Raw genomic sequence first — 24131 nt, 5'->3', positions numbered from 1 at the left:
GAGAATATGTTTACGATTTAGAAAGTTACTTCTGGAGTAAGCTTTGGGAGTAGTGGAATTGAAGAAAAACTGGCCAGATGTACTTTATGTTGTAGAACATTGTCAGAAACTGGTGATTGTTAAAACTGAGTATGCTAAAGAGTCTGGAAAAACTAAAATAATCCCTACTGTACTATCAATCCAAATAACACAAAGCTATTGTATTAACATTATCAGGTAACCCATTTTTAAGTAGTCATAATAAACTTAAGATTAGTAGTTTATGGGATGATGCTCTGATCAATATTTTGCTTTTGAATTGGATCTTCATGGAAATAACTTGAACAAATTGAAGTAAGACTTGAGAAATCTAGAAGTCTTTATGCACAGATTTGATTACTTGCATATTTAATCTGTCGATTTTACCTTATGAAGTTTCTAAAGATAGTAACCTGTCACATGAAGGGAAAGGAGTTGAAATCAAAAAGCTGCTAGTGCTTTAGTCTGTTTAAATTCAGAAGAAATTCCATCCTTTCAAACCCTATCATACGGGAGTTGGCAAAATCAATTATTTTGGGTTCAGATGGCCCACACAAATGAGGGAATAATCGTGATCAATGGATTTCAGCTTTCATCAGTCTGGAAAACAAGCTTAGTATAGTGACAGCAGTTAGGTGATTCTCTTGACATGGAGACATGTGAGGCAGTAACTCCATATACTCTAGCGGACATCATAAGTTGTATGTACATTCCTTAGATTGAACATGGACCTGCAGTGACCACTTGATTTGAATGTGAAGGTGATAGTAGAATTGATCAGCATAATTTCATTTTAAGATAGGATTTATCCCAGGCTTGTTTTCAGTAACACCAGCACATACACGTGCCCACTAGTAGGTGCCAATTGAGGGTGTTGTTTTTTCAATCATTAATCAAAATGCTTTCAGTTCTTTGTAGGGATGCATATCTGCAACAAATACAAACTGAAACTTCTAAAAATGTGGCAATAATACATTAAATTTAAGCTTTTCAAGTTAATTAGGTTGTGTACTTTAAATGTGACATTCCTCGAACAGTGGTATTTCAAAGTTTTGAGAGGAAGCCTGCCATGTCTGTTCTGACTTCAGAGTTAACACTACGTAACTGTAACGAAAGGGAAAGCTAACAAAAAATTGTAGGGAGAACAGCAGCTTTTTTTCTTTTTTTTTTTTTTTTCCCAAGCAAGAACTGAAAATTACTGTTTACAAGAAAACAAGAAAGTTTATCCATTCTGTCATTATTCAGAACTTGTAGCTTCTTGTTTCAGAAAAGCTTTGTATTATTTTTAAATCGTGGAAACTTGAAAGACTTGCCATGTCTTACTTTCACATGATCTTAGAAGCTTTGCCATATTCTAACTAACATCTGCCACCTCACCTCAGTCAGAGCTTGGAGATGACGCTGTCTCACTTTTTCCTTATAGTGAGAAGGCCAAGACTTGTATTTTTAAAGCTAGTTTTTTTACTATAATGCAAAATAACAAACCAGAATAAGATAACTCTAAATTAAAAAAAAAAAAAAGAAAAAAAAAAAAGAAAAAAAATTAAAGATTTATATACATGTCAGAAGTCAGAGCTGTTAGATATTTAAGTGAACAAGTCTTTTGTTCTGTTCAGTACATCCTGGCAGACCAGATCTCTATTTCCAGCACTTGGTCTGTTTAGCACCTGTAAGTAGCATCCAAGGCTTGTGCAATTTACATAGTTATCTTAAGGTCCCTAGTAAGTATGTTGCTTCTGGGGCTTTTTTGCAGGTATACTCTGGGCTGCCAGCTAGCTTCCTGCTACACCTAGTTTTCTCTAGTTTGTGGTCTAGAAGCTTTCCCTAGCTGAGTATCTTCTTTTCCTCCTGGGGAGAAAAAAAACTATCTTCCTCCTTCCTCCAGAAGTTCTACCTGATCCTGTGGGCAGCAGTCAGAACAAGGAAACCTTTTCCTTTGTGCTGTAGTCATGTTCTTCAAGCAAAATACAAACTACAACATGCAAACAGTAAGCTAAACAAATGAAAGTTACCCTATCTGTCACAAAAGTTTTTCCAGAAAGAAGCTGAACAGAGTAGTTTATTACAAGGCAATTATTTAGAAGCAATGTTCTCAGTTTGAACTATTATCAAGATAGTCTTGAAAATGCTTTAAAGAAGACCATTTTATGATTCTTTGGGTTGCTTATGAAGTCTTAATTTCAAGATCTCTGAATAGTAGGTGTTAATACTTAAATACAGTTTAGAGATTAAACTTTTACATGATTGGTGTGACTGATAGGATTTTGGAAATGTTTTCTGTTTGAATAGACTTGTCACTATGTGAATAGTGGGAGTAAATTTAAAACTGAAAAATTAAGCTTTGATTTTTACAAACTTAGCCTTCAAAGGAAGGTAATACTTTTTTAGGTAATAATTTTTCAGTAGTTATTTTGACTTCTTTCATTATGTCAGCAAAGTTACAGAACTTCCTGGCTTGCCATTCAAGAATAGTGGCCAGCATATAAGTTAGTATTCATATAGGTTAATGATGAACATAGGTAAAATCTTTAATTTCAACTTCTTGTAAGAGTGGGACTGATTAAAAACAGACTTTGCCTTAGGGTTGTTTGGCTCTTTTAAGCATAATGTAGTAAGTTATATGATAAACAACTCAATAAGATGAGAATTCCAGAGATGCATTTCTGTAATCTTCATGCTTCATTGTATATACAATATCTTTGAAAAATTATGTTCATGTGAACAGTCTGCTATGAGTAATTCCCAATGAAGACTTATGAGTTGAGATGATAGGACTTCTTATATTGTGGTATCTAAACTCTTATGTGTATAATTCTGATGCTATGTTGTGTGATATATTGTGGAGTTGATTTGAAAGTTTTGGACCTGTTTTGTTTAGAGCAACATCTCTTCTCTTTGTCCATACCTCCCTGCCCCCACCTGCAAGCTCCTCCCAAACTTTTAATGACAACTTTATTTCGGATCTCTTTGGGTTGTTGAATGTTGAGTTTTTTTCTTTTGATGTAGCTGGAGGCAGGGGGTGAAAGATGTGTAGAGAAATGAAAACGCCATGTTTTATTGAGCTGAATAGCGTGATGGTCTGTAGAAATATAATTTATCTTAGGTTTTTTTTTTTTCATACAAAGGGATATCAGAAACTGAAATTTGTACAGATAACTTGGTTTTGTGTTACATTTGTGTAAAATGTCTCACCAGGGAGCTAGGTTCTCTGGCATGTATTGCAAATAAGTTCATTTCTCCCTCTGTTTTTCTATATTAATTTAATTTTCTTTGCAACATTATTGCAAAAGAACACTAGTGTCCTTTTCTGCAGTTTGACCGATAACTTTTCAATCACAGTGTAGGAGTAAACAATTGCTGTCCTTGAGTTTTCAGCCATATGTGGCTGTACTCATTACTGAACTGGATTGGTAAACTGATCTGGGTTTAAAAAGATGCCTGTTCTTTTTTCAGCTGGATCAGATTCTGTACACAGTTCATCACACATCTGTGAAAACTTTCATCCTAGCTCAGTGTAGAGGAAGAATGTTGAGTACTTGAGACTACTTACACATTGCTATGAAGTGGCATGATCATAGCTTTTCTCTCCTTATTTTACTTGACTTGCTACAGAAACAGTTGTCATCCAAGTGGCTGCCTCAAAATACCCCAGAGTTCCTAGGATATTGTTGTATATTGAGAAACAGACCTCCGTCCTCTGACCATGTGATCTGGCTCTGAACAGTGTAGGAAATAAAATTTTTTAGCTCAGTCGATACATAATTGTGAGTTAATGTAATAAAAAGCAATGTCATAGTGACAAATTCATGAATCTAGTTAATTTAATATAAAGTAGGGTTCATGTTGTCATACAGAACAACCTTAGTTTAGATTTTGTGCAGATAGATGAGGAATCTTACAACCATTATTATGGATACTTAATTATGGATTATGCTGCAACTCAGTGTTCGTAATCCATGTGATGTAAGTTAGTGCTACAAGATGCAGTTACTGCTGTAACATACTTTAAGTGCACTTAATATTAAAATCAGGGAGTATGTGTGTTTGTGTGTGTATGTGCTGTTTAGAGACCTAGTTCTTTGACCAAACAAATAAATGTAAGACTTGCCTCGGAGGATAAAAAACCCCTAATCTTAATTAATCTCAGGTATATGCATTTTTTGGCATAAGTCTGTTCTTGCTGTTGGCCACTGTATTGCTTTCCTCAATATGATGAAACCTGGGTGGGGGGTAGCTTAACTAGTGTTCTCCTGACAATTTTTTTGTTGTATTTTTAGTAAACTTCATCTTTACTTTTAGGAAAACTGCTGCCTAGGAAACTAAACTAGTTTTTTGAGTAATTCAAAAAGTAGGTGGTTCCAAGAATTCTGTGAAAGCTTTTTCTTCAGATGGCACAACTTAAACCAAATCTGCCTCTTTTTTTTTTTAACTTTTGCTGTCCTGCATGGATGATGGACAACCTTCATCCAGCGAAGACTAAACTGCTTTTACTGAGTAGCTGAAAATATATTTAGGCTATGCTTATCCCCTGCACTGGAGTCTGAAGAAGGCTGTGGCCCCTACTCACAGTGACATTGACATTATTTCAGATGAAGACATGAGCACGAATCATAGGTAATAAATGGAAATGAGCATCTTTCAACAGTCTGAGGTGAAGTCCAGCTTACTAGCAGAGCAGAGATCCCAGACCTGCAAGTTCTTTTCTGCCCAGCTAGGTGCTCTGCAATGGTGGTATGATCCTGCCTCACGTGGTCCACCAGAGACGGAATATAGTCACCTCCCTTCTATTCCTCCTTGGAAGATGTGCCCCATACTCCCTTGTTGTATTCCCTCTCCCTTTAATCTCTTAAAAGATGCCCTTATGATCTGATCATTGTGTCTCTTGTCTGTTGTTTTCTGAGTGGATAGCTTTTCTTGTTGTTGCTGTTTTGAGCAATAGCACTGCATGTCCTGTCAGTATTACCCAGGATCTGTAGGAGATGTCAGAAAAAGGACATTTTGCTCTGTTTCCTTGTGGAAGCTGTGTTCTGAAGCTAGCTTCATTCTCAGGATGTCATTCCTGTCCTTTTTTAGACAGATAGCTATAATGCAGCCAAGGCTGTAGGAATGTAGCACCTAAGGCTAAACATAGAAAACCTCCAGCTCCTTTGTAAAGTATCTTCATTACTCAGCGCTATGCTGGAATTGTTAAAGTTTCTAGAGTTAATTGATGCTGATGTTTCTAATTTTTATTGATAAAATTCCTTTTAGGTTCTGCAGTACTCAGGGGGACGTACTGCACATCATACCATACCTTCCCTGAGACTCAGGAAGAGAAATTAAATGGGACAGTGTGTATCATAACTGGTGCCAGTTCTCTGAAGACACTCTGGCTCACATGTGAACCTGTCCTATAGTCCATTTTCTCCTCAGTGGTTTTTGTTTTTCCCCTTTCTCCTGAGTATTTATAAGACAAGTTATCAACTGCATGCCATTAGACTTTTCAGTGATACAACTAACCATAAGAACATAATATTCAAACTCTTAAAAACTAATAGTGAGTGTGGTATGGTACAAAGAATCTCTAGGAAATTACAGATCAATCTGCACACTTAAACAGTGTTTTTTATCAGCTGTTTATATCTGTTATTTCTTAGTTGAATACTGTAATCTGATAAGCATTTTAGAAGCTTTTTGAAGTCATGATAGAAAAGTTATTTTAGCCCTCCAGTGAACACTGTACACAGCAAATGTTTTGTAACAGCAATGTGGCATCTATACCTATGACAGGATTTTAGACTACTTATTTTGGAGGGAGATTTGGTTTTGGATCTGAATATTAGATTTTACTGAAAGCATTTCTTGAATGTTTTGAGAAACTCTTCAGTAACATGTTAAAGGGCAAAAGACTCATTTTGGTTATATCCACTGGAGTGACTTGATGGCTTTTGCAGTTTTAGGGTTTTAAAATCCATTGTGTCTAAAACGTGATGCAGTGGTCAGAAAATGGGAAAGTATACGTGTATTTAGAATGACAACTTTTGCACTAGCTGCCATGTAACTGGCTCTTACTGCACAGAGCTGCTACTTTCTGAATGTTCATTTTGCCACTTGTTTTAATTCTTTTCAGCAGTAGCAGGTTGGGGCTTCTTTGTTCATGTTTTGTGGAATAAGTAAAATTACTAGCATGATGCCAAGTAATTCTTTGAATCTGGATTGTTAAATAATGGATTGGACTTTATTAGCGGGTCTGTTTTAATATAGCTTAAGATACGGTTGGAATGACTAATTCTGCTTCTTCAGAAGCAACATCTAAAAAACTATAAAAAGGAAATCTTATTAAAAGGTCTTCAGACAGAAATTTGCTAATGGTGCTTTTCTGTTTTGCTTCAGGCTATTTCTTATGAGAGTAATGGACATACCATATCTCAATTTGGAAGGACCAGACTGTGAGTAGCTTATTTCATTGTAAACTTATTACCATTCTGACAAATTTCCTGGTGGAGGAAGTGTAAACATTAATTGTCATATATTTAAAGCATGGGACATCAGCTGTGTTTAGGATATTAGCCACTTATCAAATGATCTAAAAGTCTGCTTTTTTTTGCAATGAAATAGTAAAACAGTAAGTTCTTCAACTTTGACCAGAGAATCTGAATTATAAAGGGGATTGACTAGAACAGATTAAACTATTGTAACTAAATGTAACAGAGTTTGAAATTAACAGCTTTATGGTTATTTTGGGTCACTATTCTTACATACCATACAAGGTATAAAGTGGGGTCTTCACACTAGCAGTAAATAAAGGATGCAAACTACTGAATAGCAAATGGTTCTGAAAATGTTCTGGGCACTTTCCTTCACAATTTGCATGCAGCAATACCTTTACTTAACTTCAATCAAAACATCAGGATTCTTTTGCCACATGAGATTATGATTACATAAATGGAAAAATATTATTTGAAATATTTTTACATTTCAAGTTATTTTGAGTTACAGACCTGAGGCTGTAATAAGTTGCTAATACATTTAAATGAAAACAGATTTTACTAATATAAAGGTCCTTACTGTTATGAGATGTTACACTATGAGGGAGAAAACTTCAGATGAGTGTTACCACTGATGTCTTGACTTAAGAAAATGTGAAGCCCTGGAGGTCAGTCTAGTCCTACACTAGATGAAAGCTTAATTTTATACTGTGAAGTCAGATACATGAATGTCTTAAAAATGATACCCATCTGGAAGCAATATTGATGTGAAGACATTTTCCACTCCATACATTGGAAAGCTTAGACTGGAGGATGACCCTTTATTAGATGCTCATTTAATAGTAACAGAATGCAGTTCTGGAAAGATGGAAGTATCTACCGGGGAGGAAAATATATGCTGTAAGGGCATATATTTAATTTTTAAATGCAGTTAGGTGACCAGATCGCTGAGCTCTGGCTCTGTGGATTTATTGGAATGGTTATCTAATTATGTTGCATACTGCTTTCCCCAACTGTTTGATACTGAGTGGAAGAATGGATAAATACGTTGGTCATTGAGAGAATGCCAAAGCTATTGAGTTGTAAAGATGCTACTTCCACTTGCTAGCCAGCTTACGGGATTGGTTTGATACTTTGCCAAGAAGAGTTGCCAAAAAGAGTCTGCCTCTGAAAGTCTGTCTCTTATCTGAAAGCCACTCGGGTAGAACAGAATGATGCAGATGTTACAGCATAATCTGAACCAGGGAGACTTTCTAAGCTTCAAAATGGAAAGTACATCTAGGGTGCCATGTTTGGCTGGCTGCTTTAGAAACTTCTATTTCTACTCTGAGATTTAAAAGCTACTGTAGGTTGAAGAAGCTGTCTGGTTACTTGTTGTCTGTAGGAGGCATTTTTGCAGAGAAGGAAAGCCACGCAGAGAATAAGGCCACATTTCTGTGGTAGATATACTTGGAGACTGTATTTTAAAAAAAAAAAAAAAAGGTGAGGCACAGCTAACAAGGTGACTGTTGTAAGTTTTGGTGTGTTTGTCAGTTTGTCCTGTAGTGTTACAGCCAGCTTGTGCAATTTTTCCAGAAATATTGGAGTTTGGTAACATACGCTAGGTCAAATAGTATTGAATATGGGAAAGTGACTTTCATCATCTTGTTTTGTTACTGTGTATTAAAAACTCCTTTAAAAAGGATGAAGTTGCTGCACAAAATGACTGCAAAGCAGAACACAAATCAAATATTTCTCACCTGAGTAGGTAGAAAGTACAGAGGTTTAACAGGATTCAAAGTGAATTTAATAATAAAGTGATACTGGAGAATTAGGAGTAGTTTCTTTTCTCTAATCAATAGAAAAAGGCTCTTATAACATCTGAAACTGGAGCTGTTATAGTTACAATTCTGTACTGGATTGCAAATACTTAAACCTTTGAATTTCTAACTGTTTAATAGGCTATACAGCAATGAATTGATCTTTGTTAGTGTATTGGGTTTGCATGGCAAGGTTTTAGAGCAAGGGAGCTTTTGAGAGTGGATTCTGTGAAAAGCTGCTCGAAGCTTCTGCTATGTCTGACAGAGCCAGTGCCAGCCGGCTCCCAGACAGACCCACTGCTGGCCAAGGCCAAACCCATCAGCAATGGTGGCAGCACGTCTGGGGTGACTGAGTTAAGAAGGGGGAAAAACTGGCACGCAGCATTTGCAGCCAGAGAGAGGAGTGAGAATGTGTGAGGGGAACAGCTCTGCAGACACCAAGGTCAGAGAAGGAGAAGGAGGAGGAGGAGGTGCTTCAGACGCTGGAGCAGAGATTCCCCGGCAGCCCGTGGTGAAGCCCACGGGCAGGCCAGCTGTGCCCCTGCAGCCATGGAGCTCCACGGGGGAGCAGATCTCCACCTGCAGCCTGGGGAGGGCTCCACGCTGGAGCAGGGGGATGCCCAAAGGAGACTGACCCTGTGGGAGGCCCATGCTGGAGCAGGTTTGGTGGCAGGACCTATGACCCCATGGGGGCCTCAGGCTGGAGCAGCCTGTTCCTGAAGGACGGCACCCGTGGGGGACCCAGGCTGGAGCAGTTCCTGAAGAACTGCAGCCCATGGGAAGGACTCACATTGGAGAAGTTCATGGAGGACTGTCTCCCATGGAGGGATCCCAGGCTGGAGGAGGGGAGGAGTGTGAGGAGTCTTCCCCTTGAGGAGGAAGGAGCAGCAGAGACACGGTGTGATGAACTGACTGCAACCCCCATTCCCTGCGCTGCTTGGGACAGGGAGGAGGTAGAGAATATCATGAGTGAAGTGGTGGGGGTGGGGGAAAGGTGTTTTTAAGGTTTGGTTTTACTTCTTATTACCCTACTCTGATTTGATTGGTAATAATTTTTTTTTTCCCCAAGTCGAGTCTGTTTTGCCCATGACAGTAATTGGTGAGTGATCTCTCCCTGTCCTTATCTTGACTCACGAGCCTTTTGTTATATTTTCTCTCCCCTGTCCAGCTGAGGAGGGGAGTGATAGAACGGCTTTGGTGGGATCCTGGTGTCCAGCCAGGGTCAACTCACCAGAATTGACTTGTTAAGGCAACTTTGAGGTTTTGGTGTTTGACTTGTGTAGTGCCAAAAAAAATAGAGTTGTGGTGCTTAAAAAATTTGTGCCCTTTTTGGTTTCTGATGTAGCAGCTTTAAGGATCAAGACTTCCCTATGCTCAGGAAGGGATTGCTTTCTTTATGTACTTGTGTCTCCATCCAGTTTGATGCTCAGGTGCTCATGCAAATCTGTAATTTGTTAGCAGGGAGTTTCTAATAAACTCATACTAACCTGTCTTGTTTTGAGTGAAAAAGATAAAAGCACTTAAAAGCAAATCACAAGTGGCTGGACACTGGCAGCTATAACATCTTCGGTTAATACTGTCTCATCTGGAAAAGGCTATATTCCTGCATACTGGACTCCAATATCAATTTTATTTCAGCGGATATCATCAGAAAGGTGAAAAATTTAGCCTTTTTGAAGCTGCATGGATTCCGCTGACCAACTAATTAGATACCATGTTATAGCTTACCACAGGGTCATGTTCTGGTCTTCCATTTTTTTTGCAACTGATAAACTAGGTTTGTTACTTCTGTGGAGCAAAACAAGTAGTTACTCAAAACAAAACCTATGAAACTTTTTTTCCCTTGACTTCATTAAATGCTCAGTATTTCAGTTATGAGATGCTGAGTTACAACTATTATTTTTACTGTTGGTATATGCATAATGGTGCTTTTGTGGGTATTTTCTTTTTTAATATTTTAATACTATGATTGAATTCATGCTGCAATCTCTTCCTTAGAAGATAGATGCATTTGGAAATCTCTGTCCTGTTTTCGTGACATGTTTTGGTTAGGAACGTGAGTTTTAGAGGCCTTGAAGTAACTCGTGTTCTGTTGAGTTTACACAAGATGTTAAAAAATTATTTGGGAATAAAAATTCCATTGACACTTTGGGCAGGGATGGGAAGGCTTAAAATCAAAGTGTGCAAAAACAAAACAAAAACCACCACCACCACCAACAAAAAACCCCCCACAAATCACCTGACACTATGCAAGAAACACTGTAGCTGTTGAAAGCTACAGTTCTCCAGCTCATGCAGAAATGAAGCCTTACTTGTGGCGTAGAGTTACACCTAGAAACATACATGTTTTCTAGAATGAAGCACATGCCAGGCTGAGGGCACTACCACTGACTGTAGTTAGTAGTCATAACTAAATTGTAGTAATTGCTAATGCGTAGCTGTATTTATGAAATTAACAATCAACAAAGCTTTCATCAGCAAACAGTGCAGAGTTTCATCTTAACCAAATGTGGCAAAAAAAAAACCCCTGACAGGTTTGCCCTGGTATAATGGAGTCAAGTACACATGAAAGTCAGATATATCGATAAGAAGAGGTCCAGTTTTGGACACATGTGCTCCATGAATGAGATCCACTTTGAAAAAACTCTCCTATTTTAATGCTGAAAGCTAAGGAAATCAGAAACTAGCAAAGTTTGTATCACAAAAGAATTCAGGAGTATAATTCACTATGGTGAAAGTCAGTCTCTATATCTCTCTACCCAAAGAAGAGAGAAGCTCTTCCTAAGAGTGTTTGCATGTCAAGTTAAAATCTGATTATATAAAGCTGCGTGTAGTTAACCCTTGAGTTACCTTTAACAAACTGGAGCAGTAAATTACAAAGTGGAACACTCCACTGAAATGGTTCAGCCTCTGTCTAACATCAAAGATAAAATGACAAGGGAAGATCTAGCAATGTATCATGCATAAAAACATAAATCTCTGCAGATACCTGTCAAGAGGCTCAATTAATGACCTGTAAATAGTGTCATATGAAAATGGAAAATATATCAATATCTTTGCACCTTAAAATATAGTTATTCCCCTTGCTTCTTTTTAAAATATAATAGGAATTCACGTGTTCTAAAAGCTCAAGTGTCTAGTGAAAGGAACTTCAGTCGCCTGTACGTTGTGGTGATTTCTTGTGTACAAGTGATCTCTACTGGGCAGGGTCAAAGGTCCGTCTTGTTCAGTAGCCTTCCTCTGATGATGACCAAACCAGATGTGTAGGGGGAAGTGTGTGAAGTAAGGCAGATGTATAATGATAATTTCTACTCTACTCTTAGCTCGTCCAGCAGTTTGACTTTGATTGTCCCTCTCAAATTCACAAAGCTTCAAATAAGTTTCCGTGTATGCCAAAGACTTCTTTTGTACTTCTTTAGATGTTGGCCTTTATGTGCTGTTGTTTTCTTGGTGTAGTTTTTAATAAAAATATCTGTCAGTGTGTATATTCTAGCTTGTACCTAATGTTATATGAAAACGGAATCATTGTTTCGCAGCAAGTTTTTTTTTTTTATGTTTTTTTAGTTCAATGGCAACATTGAATTATTGCTAAGAATTTTTTAAAGCTAGAGCAGAAGCATGAAGAGGCTGTTGTGTTTTTCTTCTGTCCTTGAACTTTGCGCAAAGGGTGTGGAAAACTGGATTTGTAGGTATTTGCCACTGCATGTAATGCTGTTTCAGTTTCCTCGACATACTAGATCCTCCTAGCTCATCAGTATATTTCATGCATAATTGCAGGCACGTTTTTGTTGGTGCCTGATGTAGTTTCACAGATCTTTGCCTGTTTCTTTTAAAAAAAAAAAAAAGAAAAAAAAGAAAAGAAGGAAAGAAAGAAACCAAATTACATGACCATGTTGGATAACTTTTTAGGATATTCTAAAGATATGAGAAGTGACTCTTATTTTAACAAATGCTTTTTTGTTTTGCAGTGCAGCCAAAACGAGATCATGTACTTCATGTTACTTTTCCCAAAGAGTGGAAGACTAGTGACCTTTACCAGCTTTTCAGTGCCTTTGGTGAGTGATATAATCTATCCTTCCTTATATATTTTTTTTTCCTTCTTTGTCGTTAGCCAGTACCTCTGGTTTTGCTTGTTGTTTTTCATCTGTGGATGAAGACTTATTCCTACTATAAGTAATGACGAATCACCTTTTGTAATTTTTGAATGGTGTCCTGTGGACTTTCTTTGTAATGATGTGTTGAAAATGTCTGCCCTGATGAACTGCTCTTTAGAAACCTTTTGTTGAATGTCATGGACCTTTGATCCTTTTATTTACAGTCTCTTCTGGGAGGAGGTAAGAGTTTATATAGCTGGTTAAAGGGAATGGGGATTGGTGTGAAAAGCAGATCAAAGTTTTAGGAATAAGATTCATCCTACAGTCTGCTTAAAGGCAGACACTAACTTATGTGAGTCTAGGCAAGCAAGGAAGCTTGAAATTAGCCAATTTGATTTCAAGATTGTGAACCCCATCCAAGTCAGAAGAAACAACAAAAGAACTATCTAATAACTGGGGACTAGTAGTCCTGTTGTTCCTCTACTAAGTATTAGTATATAATGTAAGGTCATGGAGATTAATTGACAGCGATCTCCTGATACCTAACTCTTGCAGCAGAAAACTGTGGTTATGCTTTGTGTCTCCAAATCAGAATAAGAATGATCTTTCATACAGCCCTGTGTTGGATGTTGTTTCCAAGATTTTTAATGCAGATTGGTTTCTGATTTCTTATTGCTGGGTAAGTAATGCTTCAAAAGAGATCTTTTGGGGTTGCAAAAATTTTAAATTATTTTTCTGTGTTTTTTGTGTGTGTGTTTTTTTTTTTTTTTTTTTTTCCTGAAGAGGTAACTTCTTTGCATTTCTTAAAACATTTAATGTAAAACAAAAATTATCACTCTTATTAAATTTTTTTGCATGATTTCCCAGTAATATTTGCTTGCAATACTTGCAATAAGTTATTGAAAGTAGCATATTAAATGTTACATATAATAGACATTTATGCATCTTGTCTTCCTCAAGTTCTGTAATAAGGATTTTAATGTGAAATTGGTTTTAAAAAAATAAACAAGGAAGCTATTTACCAAAGTATTTATTGAGTGGGGTCACCTTCTCATTTAAAAAAATAAAATATTTGCTTTACATTACCTTAGTCTTGGCAGGTCTAAGCAGAGCATGTATGACTGAATTTGTGATTTCCCTATTCCTAAAAGTGTTCTGCTTGGCACTATGGTTTCCCCCTTTCTCCTGCCCCCAGTCTTACTTAAAGTCCCAGTACAAATTTGGTCCATTGCATTATAATCACTGGAAAAAGTGCATCATTTTACATGTGTGTTTAAGCGAGTAAGTGACCCAGTTGGTGCTCTATTATTAAATGAACCATTCTCCTTTTGGAGACAAGCAAATGAAGAGATGTCTGTTTAGCTAGTACTAAATCAGTGTACTGCAGTTGTTTCAAAGTAATAGAATCATAGAACCATTTAAGTTGGAAAAGAACTTTAAGATCATTGAGTCCAACTGTTAACCTAGTGATGGTCCAAGTCCACCACTAAACCATGTCTCTCTAAGCACCACAGCTACATGTTTTTTAAATCCCTCCAGGGACGGTGACTCCACCACTTCCCTGGGCAGCCTGTTCCAATGCTTGACAACTTTTTCAGTTAACAAATTTTTCCTAATATCCAATCTAAACTTCCCCTGGTGCAACTTAAGGCCATTTCCTCTCATCCCGTCACTTGTTATGTACCACACTTAATGACTTAAGTCAGAGTTTATAGCATGGCAGATGGATTCAGGGCAAACCTGAGCCTAACCTCCATTGAAAGAAATGCTGTGCTATCCATAAGGACATTTAATCACCAGTGAAAGGGTGGAAGTGCCTCAGCGTACTGTCTTGTCATTCCTGTGCTTGCTGTGGGTCACCACACTAGTTTACAGAATGATACTGTTGTTCTCCTCTTCACCTAGGATTGTGACTTGGTAGTCTGTGCAGGGTCTCCGGACCTACATAAAATTCACTGAGTTCCTTCTCACTTTTTGATCTGTACTGCAGCATGATGCCAGCATGATGCTGGATAGGATTTAATATTCCTGATTGGGAAACCTAGGATATGGGAATGTAGAAAGTTACTGAGATTCTTCTAGAGTTGCTGTTACAGGGGTAAGAAACAATGGACATTGTTTGGACATTGTTTCTATAGGCTTTTAAAGACTCAGCCATATAATTTTTCTTATTTTATCAACTCGTCCCCTTCCGTGTTGGTGTGGAACACAAGCACGGATCCCTACCACCAGGGGTCAGACTTAGACATCTCAAAACACTGTTCAATTTTGAAATTCACATTTCTCTCACTTCTCCAGATTTCAGAGCTGAGTGTTTTCATACCTGGATTTGCAAACTCCTAGTACTTAGGTAGTACTTAATCTATATTTTGTTTTAGGTCTTATTGCCATGGTATCTCAAAATAAACTCCAGATTATTCCTTCCGAAATTCTAGGAGCACCCATGCTTTTTCAGTTGTAGCTGGATGGAGAGACAGAGTGATGCAATGTGAGGTTGTGATTTGTCGAAAGCCCTAAAATACAGCAGTAACAGACATGAATGATCCTGATTTATTACACCAGTTAAACAAAAGTTTTTTTAAATTAAACTTTTACCTGGATTAAAAATCAGTTGTTAAACTGAATATCAACATTAATCTGACTTTATAGAAAAATTATTTTGAATTTGTTTTAGCCTTGTACGAATTGAAGAAGGATTGTAGTCTTCCATGAAGCTTCTAATGAAAGCAGTGAAACAGCTGAAGGGGCTGCAGTGTCACACTTGGGACTGTTTTACGTTTGCTACTCTAGAAGGAGTGTTTATGATTCTGAACTCTTTCAGTACTGCATGCATACCAAGTGGACACCTGTTCATGCAAGATGTTTTTATAGTCTCATGGGTGAATGTAGTTTCACTGTACAAGTACTTGGCAGTACTATGCAGTCTCTTAAAACACTTTCTTTAAATTCTTAAATTGTGTAGTTTATTTGGTCATGCTGATGTGAAACATGAAGGTATTAAAATAGTATTTGCTGAAATACAGCTTTTGTATATAGTCTTCACTTCTACTTAAATGAATGTTTTTGTTAGGCTTTAATTAAAACACATACTATGAAGTATTATAAAAACTACTACTTAAAAATTTTCCAAGTGAGCGGAGTCAGACCTGTGCATTGTATTTTGTGAGAGCAGGATAGTCGTTTTTAAGAGGGAGGTGAACACTGATGTAGTTCATGGAGTCATGGTAATCTTGAAGATGCATAAATTATTTTTAGAATGTAGGTAGTCCTTTTTGTGTTTAAATCTTGTTCTAGTAGTCCAAGCTACTATACAGGTGAGTTTTAAGTGACTCTTAAATACGCCTTTGAGACTCATTTACAAGTTTCATACCATACACTATGACATCTGTTCCTGTGAACTGCTATACTGCAAACTCAGTTTACCTTTTTTTTTTTTTTAAGAAAAGTTAACTCTTGAAAAATGTCACTTGCAAAGGTGAACAATCCAGTTTAAGGAAAATTTCTAGCACACACACTATGTGCGTAATATTATACTATAATATTATATATATTATTTTATATATAAGTATTCTCCTGAGCTAATGTTCACATAAACGTGTGAGCTGTGGGGTTTTTTAGGGTGTGGGTTGTTTTTTGTTTGGTGTTTTTTGTGGTGTGGGTGTGTGTTTTGGTTCTTTTGTTTCTGTTTTTGCTGTTTCTTTTGTTCTTGTTTGGGGGGTGTTAAATTTTAATCCTGTTTTTCTCTGTGCATTTCTGGCCTTTCCTCCTTCTTCTCATGCCAATGTTTTCTTCAGCTGTTCTTGCTTTCTTTGTACCCTGTCTTCCTGCCAGAAAGGTGGAAGCTCTGTTAACCCTTCTCAATTATTCACCAGGAAAATGTTCTTTGTGTTTAATAGATGCTTCAAGCCTTGCTGTAGACTAAAAGCTTCAGCTATTTCTGTTATCTGATGCAGTCAGGGTCCAGAAACTGTTAGCAATTCTATCATGGTGTCAATGTGGTTTTGGTTTTGTTTTTTTTTTTTTATTGTAAGAAAGTAGAATATATTAATAAACACTTTTCGTTAAATGAAGGTCTGTATAGTCCTAATAACTATCCTAGGCATTTAGTTGCCACTACAGTTGTTTAGGAAATGTATAAGAACAGAGCCAAAGTAAAACAACTTTCCTGCCTTTTAGCAATCTGTAACACAGGGACTCATGAACTGGAGGTCATGCTTGCATCTTTTATTTTGAGCCTTTCACAGCTTTCTGTAAGTCAGTCTAAAATCATTCTTTATCCCATATATATTCTTGTCATCCACAGCACTTGATGGCAGTTCCCTAACTGCAATTAAGCATTATGCAAAAAATTCTTTTGGTTTTAAAACGTCTTTATATTTTATTAGATGTCCCTTAGTTGTCTCTATGAAATAGTGAAACCCCTCTGTATGTCTTTCATATAATTTCTGTTCTCATATCTTCCCCACAGAAGTGTATAGGCATCTTCCTTAGAATTTTGGTCTGAAGGCTGAGTCCTAGTTTACTTAGTCTCTTATATGGAAGCCTTTCCATACCTTTTGTCATTGTGGTATAAAAACTCAAGGAAAATCTATTTGACTGACATAATCCATCAGTGTAATTTTATCCTGTGGATTTTAATGTTGTTTGCATGTTTGTGTGTATATAAAATTTATTTATAGAAAAAAATACTTTACTTTGCACTCTCAGGAGCAACAGATCAGATTTTCATCTATTCCTATTTGGGTGAAGATGTTTTATTTCACTTGATAATTCTTTACTTGACGTTACCCTTTTTTAGCAAGGGACGTTGTTTGACAGTGTACATGGTAGCAAACGGACAAGGGGTCATATGGGCTAACAATGGTGTTCTTCAAAGTATTGAAGACATTTGATCTATTCTAGAAGTGTAGAGAGAGAAATTGTCTGTTTTATTTCTGTAGAGCTGGTGTTCTATTATGTTGCTCTATATGTTTTATTTGTATTAGCCTTGCAGTAAGTTGGCATGTGGCTATGTTGATTGCTAAATATTCTACTTCAAGTGCAGATGCATGTGCTTCTCAGATCATTATTGCCCTTTCACCATACTTTTGAAATGCACAATATTTACTGACTGCTAAGCAATATTGCTGAATGATCTAATTTATTAATCTTGTCTCTTAAATTTTTGTTTCTTGGCATGTGACATAGTCTGAAAAGAGTATCTTTTACGCATGGAGAATTGCATAAGAGCATTTGTTGCAGTTCTCTTCAGATTGCAGCTCAGTGTCTGCTATTTTATGTTTGACTTGTTCTTAAAATTCTGTATTTAAAATATATAAATTGTGAGTATAAAGACAGCATATGTTGGAAGGTATTGAAACCCTTAATTATCAAAAATACCAAAGTCATTTCGAGTGCAGCAGCCTTTCTGCAGCAATAAATAGGTATCTGATACGGAAATGATGTGCCACCAAAAGGTTGGATTTTTATTTATTTATTTTTAATTGGTACTTAGTGAAAACATGGGCACTGAAGTCCATTTGAGTAGTAGCTGAACTCCTTCAGGAGATTTTAGTCCGTTGCTGATCCTCTTTGGTATTTTATGTGAAGGGCACAATTGCAAGATGTTCAGGAGAATTATTCTGTCTGATCTTTCTTTTGGTCTGTTCAGGGTGGTAGATATGGAAATAATTAACTATATATATAAGAAAGGGACAGAATCTAGACAGCACTTCCATGTTGAAGAATTAGAGAAGAGTATGGTCTCAGATGTCTCAAATGATTGTTTAGAAAATTTTGTAATTAGTAATGCAAAAAAGGAGGACTTGATAGTCAAAGAAATACAGAGCAATAACTTCTCACTGCACTTGGAACAATGTTAAATTGTGCAGTAATTTCTAATATTTAAAGGAAGCTCAGTGTCAGGGTCCTACCGAATGCACTACAATTTTGAGTTGCAATCGTAAATCAGCTTAGGCTTTTCCTGTGTTGTGAAATGTTAAGTGTCCTGCCAAGAGCATGTTCTCCCTACAGTAAAGACGCTTACCCATAGGCAGAAAAGATCTATGTTCTTCAAAGACTCAGTTATTAAAAGTTGAATTTATTTGCCCTACAAAGTGGTTAAAGAAATTCCAATGTTTGACTTCTCAGTGTAGGCTCTTCTTAATAATAGCCTTAGCCCTTTAGTGTAGGGAAATGTCAGAAACCATACTGAATTAATTATGGTTTTGGCAATGATTAAAATTATTATAACTTAAAGTCCTAAATAGCTGGCTACTCAAATGTATAGCATGCAAACTAAATCTAACTAGGCTTTTATTTTTTATAATTAGAAAATCGGTTTATTATCTGGCTGGATTTCAGAAGAGACTTCTATAACCTTGTAACCTGTAGGGTAAATTAGATTTAAATAGATTAAACATCTGAAAATAAAACGCATTTTCAGCCATTTTGCATCATTGTTTTTAACCTTGTAGTGTCTGAAAGTCAAATGGTGGTGTAACACTATATATAACTTGATTCCCAAGTCTGCCTGAAAAAAATTGCAGCAATTTTCAATATCTGAATTGAACAAACAGTAGAGCACTTACATGAGAACAGTAGACGTAAGTGGATTTCAGACTATAATAAGACCTTGTGTCTAGAATGGGAATCCTTTCCTGCACTTCTGTTTAATTATGAGTTCTTTTAGTGCTAATGTGATGCTTTAAGCCATTCACATAGAAAATGGACTAACTGCTTGATGAATGGAGGAACTTAGTTCCAGTCACTGTTCCATTGTCACTGATTTTGTGCATTTGTCCTCATATTTACTCAAATTAAGTTTTCATTGCACATCCAGGAAATGGTGTATAGTGTGATCCAAACAAACCAGAGTTTGAAGATTTAGTGTTGCAATAACTGGAGTTCTCCACTGCTGTGAACAATCTTTCTGCTACCCCCCTTATCTTGGGTGTCTGTACTAGTAAAGGAACAGTAGTGGTAACTGGAGCTTGTCTACGCTGTATCTCTAGGAAATAGTGCAGTTCTGGAGGATGGATAGGTTTTAAAACACAAAGAACTGTTCTTCATTTTAGTACAGAGTTGAAATTTTCCAGAAAAGACTGCTTCAATTTTTGTTGTAGAATTATATAGAACACATGAAGGGAGGACTAAAAAACCCTAAGATTACTTCAATTGTTACAAGGAAAAAAAAAAACTATGAAGAAGCAGAAGAATACTCTGGGAGTGAAGAAGATATTAGACATGTCTCTTTTTCATTTGGTCCTTACGGTAGTGGGTCTGAGGGTATAGGATGCATACGCAGTCCTAACAGTCACTGCTTTCTGAACAGTTCCAGGCTCATGTACAGCTGTGTATGCACTACATGCCTTTACAGTGGACAAAAGCCTTCTTGGGTGAAGTTACTGTTAGTTGACTATCTTCCTTTATATCATGGCACATCAGATAAAATCTGTGACTAAGCCTAAGGTAAAAATCATCATAATAATTTCTTTTGCCTTTTCTAGGTAACATTCAGGTTTCATGGATTGATGATACGTCAGCATTTGTGTCATTGAGCCAGCCAGAACAAGTACAAATAGGTAAGTGTTTCTGAAGTTACTTCAGGATTAAGACTTGGCTTCAACTGGCTCCTGTAAAATGCTGAGCCAACAGGTCTGTGATTCTAATGGTGAAATTACTGACTTAATTCAGATGCTATAGAAGGAACTAAACTCTTATCTTTGCTGCAACACATGTGGCAGTGCTGTAAGCCCAAACTGGACTTGGTTTAGATGGTTTTGTGTTTCATTCCATGACCCTCTAAGTACCTGAACATGTAGGTAGTGAAATGGTAATTTCTTTGTTTAACGCAATATTTGTTGAGGTTATTTACTGTTACTTTGCACAAAGCAAAGCTATCGAAGACTTTTATGGCTTGCCTTCAAATATCCTTTGGACTGATATACATGTTTGGTTTACATTTGCAAGTAACAAGTGCAGTAGAAAGCCTTTTGGTGTATTGTAGAACCCATGCAAAATCATAGTCTCCTAGCAGTCTGGACTGATAATGTGTCTACAGTTTGTGTATTAATAATATGCAATCTCTCCAGACCTTAATTTTTAAATTTTCATTTGAACTTTTGAGCTTAGCTTTGAAAAAAGTTCATGGAAGTAATAATGTTTAACTTTTTTCATGGAAGTTGATTGCGTTTGGGTTTGTTTTGTTTTTATATATATATTTTTTTTTTAATATTGCTTCTTGGTTTGGATTTTAGGAGAGGGATTAGTTTAAAGAAAAAAATTTGTGCACGACTACATAAACATTCTTAGTAAACCCACATTCGTGAGTCACATAATTAGGACAGATAGCATATTTTACTATTTACAATTGTGCAGGGTAATCAAGAACGAACTATTTCTAGTATAATCATAGAATCACTAAGGTTGGAAAGGACCCCTAAGATCATCAAGTCCAACCATCAACCCAACACCACCATGCCCACTAAACCATGTCCCGAAGTGTCACGTCTATGTGTTTTTCGAACACTTCCAGTGATGGCAACTCCACCACCTCCCTGGGCAGCCCGTTCCAATGCCTGACCACTCTCTCAGTAAACAAATTTTTCCTAATAGCCAGTCTAAACCTCCCCTGGCGCAACTTGAGGCCATTTCCTCTCCTCCTATTGCTGTGGATGGGGTGGTTTGCGGGGTGCACTGGTGCCCGATTCCAAGGACCAGGCTGTGCCAGAAGTCACCCCCTCTCTCCCAGCAAATCAGCCTGTTGAAATGAGCATTTCTTAAACTTTACAAAAAAGCTGACTGAGAGCATAGAGCAAAATATTGTCTAGATATCATAAGAAAAATATGGAATAAATAACACTCTTGAGAAATCGTCAAGAATTAATCAAGAACTAAGTAAAAAAACCAGGAAGAAACCAACATCCCTGAATTTACTGAAAATATTGCTTCCAGATATGAGGAAAAACAGTCTTTGGGGTGTGGGTTTTTTTGATTTTTTTTTTTTTTTTTTTTTTTGTTTGAGTTTAGTTTTTTGGGATTTGTTGTTATTTTGTGGTTGGGTGGTGTGTTTTGTTTGGGGGGGTTTTTTGTGTGGTTTTTTGGGGGGTTTTGTGGGTTTTTTTGTTTTTTTTTTTTTTTTGTTAAAGATTTTTGGTTGATTATAGTTGGATCCACAAGCTCTTAGTGGTTTCTGTAGTTCTTTTGGGCATATATTTGAGGACTGACCTGTAATCATACTGCTCAGAACAATGACTGGAAGTGGACCATTATACACAATTGTCTGGGATATGTTCCGGTAGTGTCCTCCCTGCTCGCTCAAATGCTTGCATCAAATGCTGTGGAGCCAGTAAGAGCAGCAGTATACTTACCACTTTTGATGAAATGGCTGAAATGTTGTTGTACTTAAGAGCTATCCTGCCAGAATTCCAACGATTAAATTCTAAAAAGAAAAAATCAGATTAGAAAACCCCACTGAGTTCACCATCATCTATCTTATGAAGCTCAAATAAGAAGCTTTCAGGTTCTGGATGCATAATCAGTGCATCTCTCTAACTCCTTATTAACATCCTGTGAGTATTTATCATATTTCTTCATACATACATACCTTTGCAGAGGATTTTCAGGGCTTACCAGCAGCCTCCGTACAGCAAATGCTCTATAGCAGCAAGAGCTATTGTTTCCTCATCTATATATAGATATAAGGACCATATAACTTCTAGTGAGAACTTCCAGATAAAGAATTATGTCAAAATAAATGTGGCCCTATTTTAGCTAGCTCTGTACCTCAGGAAAGCATTGCTAGCACTTCTTGCATGTGTCGTCTTAGTTTCTTACCTCTGAAACATTCATGATTTGTAAGCTGTACACACTATAGCTAGCGGGGATACCAGCGCACCGTCCAGGGCTTGAGGGAAATGCTGTTCATGCAGCAGCAAGTGAAGATTGGAGGGAATAACTTAGACTAAGAGTTATCCTAAGTAAAAATGTACTCTGAGCTGTGCAATCACAAATGATATGTTTGTAAGTAGAACTTGTCTGAAGTGTCTGAAGCTTTGTATTTCAGATCTGATTAATCTGATTCAGAGTTTGGCCTCCACGTGTGAGGTGTAGGCTGAGAAAAAAATTGGATAAAGGGTTGGAATTGTTCCACCTTTTTGTCTTTCCAGGGGGATTTGTCTGTGGTGAAATGCAACAAAGTTGCGGTTTCTGCTTTTTAGTTTAGATGCCTGATGTACAGAATGTCTATAGGTCACTGTAAGTTTATATATTTGTGCCTTTTTTCCATCCTCTTTTCAAGCTGATTGCTTTTTTTCTCTGAGTGGGACTTCCGAGACTATTTGTTTTCCATAAAAAACCAATGTGTTCTATGCAATTTCATAAGCTGAAAGCCTTCCTAGAGGCTGCTACAGTAACTTCCCTACCACTATCACCTCAATTACTTGTTGTCTGAATGCTTGGCATAAACATTCACCATCGCTATTTTTTTAATTTTTTTTTTTTTTTTTTTGTTACAGCACCTACATATTGTAGAAAGAACTGACTGCAGAATATTTAAAATGAATCTTTCTGGCACTGTTCTGTGTGTCTCTTTTTTTTTATATACTTTGACAAACAGGGAGGCTTGCTCTGTGGCCTACGTAGTAGGAAATAAGTTATTTGTTTGAAAGTTCAGGTGATTATAGTCTTTCATAGATTTTAATGAAATCAGGTTAGTAAAATGTCATATACTGAAAGCAGTCAGTGAACCAAGCTGATAAACTATAGCAACCTCAATTATCAAAAAGCTCTGTGATTTTTACTGTAAAATCACTTAAACATCTTGGGGTTTTTTTCCTGTAATAAATACTTCATAAAATCAATTTTGTTATTCTCTTTCCTGGTCTTAAATTCTTTAATGAACTGCTTTTGCAATAAAAGTCACTATTTGTGCTTGTGATTTAGTGAACTGTGTTTATGTGAAGAACCTAGGAAAAACTAATTATGTGGCCTGTTTTTTAACCTGTTTATTTAAATATGTCTGCATCTTCTGGACTATATAAAAAGCCTTGGAGAACTGTCAAACAATACGATACAATGCAAACTATTGCTGCGGACATACGTTTATGGTTACCTCAAGATGGTTCTGGCTTTGAGCTGGTATTAATATGTGTAGTTAACAAAGCACACATGTGCAACAAAAAAATTTATGGAAAATAAATGGATTGAGAACATAAGGATGTGTGGAAATTTCCCTGTATCGATGAGATGGTCAGATTTGCATTCTATGTGAGTCTAAGAACTGTAAAAATAGCCAGACTTATTTTGCATCCTTTTAATAAGGGAACTGTGTGGGGGAAAAGCTAAGAAAATAGGATCAGTTTTGTAATAATCTGGATGGAGTGTTAGCTGAATTTTTTTTTTTGAAGTCAGTTCAGATCTGGGAGATGTCTTTATTTTTCAGTTGCAGCAGTCATGCAAGTACTGAATATTTGTCTGAACTAATGTGAAGTTGCAGAATTGAACAGCAGATAACTTAAAGACTGATCTGCAGTCATCCTTTGATGTACATACTCAGGATAACCAGTTGATGAATCTGGCTTGTTTCTTAATAACTTTTCTCCAACGCCTTTTTATTTTGTTCAGACTTGTAGATGTTTAAACAGAATTTGAAACACGTGATTTGTCCATGTCTCTAGTTTTGTGTAACTGTATTTAAGGGTTGTATTAAAATTGCGATAGTCTTCTGTCCTAAATACAGGGTTTTTTCAATGCTGCTTTGAAAACTTCAAAAA

At 36.7% G+C, this 24131-nt stretch overlaps 1 protein-coding gene across 2 annotated transcripts in view; it reads left to right on the top strand.

Annotated features, from left to right (window-relative positions):
• PARN (poly(A)-specific ribonuclease) overlaps positions 1–24131 on the top strand; it is a gene marked incomplete at its 3' end in the record, with an annotated part of 58638 nt that overhangs the window by 15295 nt on the left and 19212 nt on the right. For both annotated transcript variants that reach the window (XM_082006943.1, XM_082006942.1), the window contains exons 16-18: positions 6391–6446; positions 12253–12339; positions 19866–19940. In XM_082006943.1, coding sequence (XP_081863069.1) covers positions 6391–6446; positions 12253–12339; positions 19866–19940 — 218 coding nt within the window. The remainder of the gene's footprint in view (positions 1–6390; positions 6447–12252; positions 12340–19865; positions 19941–24131) is intronic.

The sequence above is a fragment of the Phaethon aethereus genome (assembly GCF_964289735.1).
Source record: "Phaethon aethereus genome assembly, chromosome: 15".
NCBI lineage: Eukaryota > Metazoa > Chordata > Aves > Phaethontiformes > Phaethontidae > Phaethon > Phaethon aethereus.
This window is presented reverse-complemented; position numbering and strand designations above follow the sequence as displayed.